Source organism: Sporobolomyces koalae (genome assembly GCF_050403365.1).
Source record: "Sporobolomyces koalae JCM15063 DNA, S_koalae_JCM15063T_v1_ctg99, whole genome shotgun sequence".
Lineage (NCBI taxonomy): Eukaryota > Fungi > Basidiomycota > Microbotryomycetes > Sporidiobolales > Sporidiobolaceae > Sporobolomyces > Sporobolomyces koalae.
In genome coordinates this window covers 1-4,458 of record NW_027481672.1, presented here as the reverse complement: position 1 = coordinate 4,458, position 4,458 = coordinate 1, and the positions used below count along the sequence as shown (strand labels likewise).

General features: G+C 57.7%; 1 protein-coding gene across 1 annotated transcript; it reads right to left on the bottom strand.

The window, feature by feature from the left end:
- On the bottom strand, window positions 1–3,090 carry JCM15063_000014 (uncharacterized protein; the record flags this gene model as incomplete). The annotated part of the gene is made up of 4 exons (XM_076681650.1): window positions 1–243; window positions 313–2,236; window positions 2,306–2,765; window positions 2,832–3,090. Coding segments are annotated over 4 exons (2,886 nt in total), but the record flags the coding sequence as incomplete, so codon positions are not given.
- Window positions 3,091–4,458: the final 1,368 nt, after the last annotated feature.

Genomic DNA, 4,458 nt, shown 5'->3' with positions numbered 1-4,458 from the left:
AGCGAGCGACTCTCGGTCGAGGTAGTTGGTAGGCTCGTCGAGGATGACGACGTGAGGTCGTCGCCAGGTGGCAGCGGCGAGCACGACCTTGACCTTCTGTCCTCCCGAAAGACCACGCATGGTGTTGTGAGTGGTGAACTCGGGCTCGAGACCGAAGTCGACAAAGTGAGCCTCGATTTCCTTTCGGACGAGGGGTCGGAGAAGACCAGCCTTTTGGGCCTCACGCGAGTCGACCTCCATAACCTATGGACAGCGCGCGAAAGGGTCAGTACTGTAAAGAGAGAGAGAAGGAGGAAGCGTCAAAAAACGTACCTTCTTCTCGAAACCACGACGAATGAGCTCGTCACGAGGAAGCCACATGTTCTCGGACGACGAGAGACCCTTGAAGGTACACTCGTACTCGAACGATTGCTTGAGCTTCTTGCGGTTGGTGACCTCGTCGATCGTGCGCTTGACGCCCTCGACAACGACGACAGCTCCCTCCTTCATCTTCTTCTCCTCCTCCTCGGAGAGCTTGCGGTTACCCTTGGCAAGCTCCTCGAGATCCTCACCAGTCTGGTAACGCTGGAGCATGTACTGGAGCGGGGTGAGGTCGAGGTGGTGGTCGATGTGGTGGAAAGCGTGTTGGGCAACGTATCCGATGACCAAGTTGGGGTGCTTCCAGACCTCACCTCCCTTGTTGGGCTCGGTCTCTCCGACGAGGAGCTTGACGAGGGTCGACTTTCCGGATCCGTTGGGTCCGAGAACGGCGACACGCGACGAGAGCGAGACCTGGAGCGAGATGTCGTAGAGCTGCTGAACGGGCGAGGTAGGGTACTGGAACGCGACGTGACGCATCTTCATGAGCGACTTCTCCTTGGTCTTGACACCATCGAGGAGAGGAGGGTTGGGGAAGGTGAAGTTGTAGTCTTCGAGGGGGTTGAGCTCGTAGTAAGCCTTGGCCTCGGGAACGAACTTGACGAAAGCGTCGAGGTTACCGGGGTAACGCTTGACCTTGAACTTGTTCAAGTGGAGAATGTCGGTACAGACGTTGTTGAGGAAACCAGAGTCGTGCGAGACGATGATCGAAGTGCAGGTCTCGAGCGAGCAGAGGTAGTTCTCGAGCCACGCGACGTTGAGGACGTCCAAGTGGTTGGTCGGCTCATCGAGGAGGAGGATATCAGCCTCGAAGAGGATGGCACGCGCGAGCGCGAGCTTCATCTTCCATCCACCAGAGAGCGATCCGATGGCAGCCTCTTGACGCTCGCGGGTGAAACCGACAGTCTCGAGAACCTCGCGGCACTGGTCCTCAGTCTTGAGGATACGCTTGTCCTTGACGACGAACGAGATGATCGAGTTCTCGGTCTCGTCACCGTCGACGTCGTGCTCGACGTAGAAGGTTCGGACCTCGTCGGGCGAAGGGAAACCCTCGACCTGACCGTTGTCGATCGCACGCATGAGGGTCGACTTTCCGGATCCGTTACGTCCACAGAGTCCGTAGCGGTGTCCACGCTTGAGACGAAGGGTGGCGGTGTTGAGAAGAATCTTGGCACCGTACGCGAGCGAGAAGGTACAGTTGCAGAGATCCTCTCCCTCCTCCTCATCGGCGAAGGCCTCGACGGTCTCTCCCTCATCGGAAGCGGACTTCTCGAGGACGTCCTTGACGACACCGATCGCAGAGTTGGCGCGGATCGAGTGGGGGAGAGCGAGGGTAACGTAGGGAACGAGAGCAGACTCCCACTCGGTAGGCTCCCAGTTGCGGGCGTTGCAGAGGTGGGCAGCGAGCTGCGAGGTGTAGTCGATGAGGGGCGACGAGGCATCGAGGTGCGAGGCCGAGTCGACCTTCTTGATCGCCTCGATAAGTCTGGGAGCGAGCTCCTTGGTGGTGAGGTGGCGGGGAGGGGGGAGGTCCGAACCGTCACCCGAGCACTTGGCAGTGTCGCGGAGGGTCTTGATCGCCTTGATGACGACACCACGGGCTTCCGGGTCACCGACAGTGTTCTCGACCTTGATGAGACCGGGGAGGAGCTTGGGGATGAAGGGGCGGATGGTGTGCTCGTTGTCGACAAGCTTGGTCATGTTGTCGATGATGACAGCGACCTTACGGATGGTGGCGGTGAGCTTCTCGGTGAGACCACGCGAGAGGAGGGGGGCCATGAGGGCGAGGGTAGGAGCATCGACTTCCTGAACGAAGGTGGTGGCAGCGAGGAGCTGGATGGTCTTGGGGGTCTCCTCGACGGGGTTGATGAGCGAGTTGCTAGAAGCGCAGACACGACTAATCAGATTCTGCACGAGGTGGAATGCCTTTAGAGGAAGAACGACTCACATCAAGGCAGGGATGAACTTCTCGATATCCTTGTTCGAGACGAGGGCGCAGAGGTTGTTGAGGGTGGCACGGGCAGCCTTCTTGACATCGGCCTTGGTGTCCCAGATGGCGTCGGTCATGGTCGGGATGATCTCGGGCATGAGGCGGGCGCATTGGTCGGGAGCCGAGATGACGAGCTGGTCGATGATCTGGAGGGCACCAGTCTTGACTTGCCACTTGCCGGCAGTGCGGATCTGCTCGAGCAAGATGGGGAGGAAGGTGGGGACGGCCCAGGAGGTCGAGACTTGGACGACCGACTTGACGGCCTGGACGGCGGCCTCACGGACGACCTTCTCCTTGTCGGAGAAAGTCTCGGAGACGATCGTGTTCATGAGCTTCTCGTAGAAGAAGGGCTCAACGGCGTTTCCAAGACCTTGCTCGACGAGGATCGAGAGGAGGTCGAGGGCACCCTCGCGAACGCCTGCCGTGAGACTTAGATTAGCTACACGGTCGACTGCCTCAATCACGGGGTGGGCGCAAAACGTACCAGCGTTCTTCTTGTCAGCAAGACCCTTGAGGATGGCATCCGAGAGACCGAGGCGGACGAAGGCATGGGGGCCCTCGAGCTTGACGAGGTCGACGAGCTCCTTGGCAGCGTCGACGCGGGAAGCGCGGTCAGACGACGACGAGAGGATGGTGGCGACGTCAGCCTTGGCATCCGAAGGCGACGGGGCCGATCCGTGGTCGAGTTTGATGTCCTCTTTTGAGATCTGGGGGGCGGCAGGGGCGGACATGGCGGCGGGCATACACGGGAGGTGCCGAGTAAGAGAGAGGGGGGGAAAGGGGGGCTGTTCAGCGACGAGTCCGCAGATTGCAGGGCAGGCGATTTGAAAGGCGCAGGCGCATCGGGAGCAGGCGCATCGGGCGATCGAGGTGGGCGTGAAAAAAAAGGGGGAAGCAAACGGTGGCGCGGCGCGAGGCACAGGGCAGCAAGGGAGACGTGCGTAGGTTCGTTAGCATCCTGGACCGCAGCTAGGGAGGTTCATGGCAGCGGCAACTCACGCGACCGAGGTGTTAACCTGAGGGGGTGAAGAACAAGAAACGGTCTAAGTTTCCGGCTTGGAAAGTTGGGGCTGCGTGGTCCAAACTCTGAAAAGTGGACGACGAGGGGTGCGAGTCGTGCGGAACGAGTCGCTTTTGTGTAGGAAAGGGAAAGAAAATGTGGCGGACGCCGAAAGCCGAGACGAGCGAGATGAAGAAAGGAGAGGAAAGAAAAAAAAAGAAAGCATGACTGAACATTCTCGAGTGGCAAAACTCTCGACCTCCTGTCTGCCGCGCAACGCGTTCCGAGGCGGATGCACATTCAGCGACAACATCCGCGGCGTCGTAGATGCAATTCTCAAGATCTTCCGTACGCGTACTCGATAGGCGCCTGCTAGGACACGACGAGTATTGTTGCGCACGTTCTTTCTGAATTGTCGTTTCAGGAAATCTCTCGCGGCAATACAGGCATCAAGTCTACAGTTACAAGTGTACATCCTTCGTTTTCGGATTGTCGTTTCTGGATCAGCTAAAATGTGACGCATTACTCAACAGCGCCGCGGCAGGTATAGTGAGGCCACAAACGCGATGGCTGTCAGCCTCGGCATGCAGATTTGATCAATCAATTACTCGAGCGCCCAGAATTCAGCGCGAGAGATGTGTGTGAGATGATAGGAGGCGAGAATCGGGAGCAGCAGCAAGCGAAAGTGAGTTTGGGCAATGCGAGTTGTCGCTAATCGAAGTCTTTCCCTCTGTGACTACATTGAACGCGACCGGCATTCCACAGCTGACTATTACACGGTAAATTTCAGCTCGTGCGAGATGTATTGGAGTGCTTTGGGTAAGCATGCAAGGTTGTTGTCTGCGATGCACGGATCGCACAAACCCTCGATTGCGCTAAAAGCTTGAGTCTCGCTTCTCCGATCAGCTGTGCATGGTTATGTAACATGCGCGGTTATTGGAGACTGAAATTGGGAGGACGGTCCAGGGCTGCCCTGATACACGTGCGGTTTTGCGAGTCTCGTTCGGTTAGCCTATGACAGCTCTTCTTCTTCCTTAGTGAATGACGATCCTGATGGCGAAGGATATAAAGAGACGAGGAATGCGCGAGTACTGCAAGTTTATGCGATTTC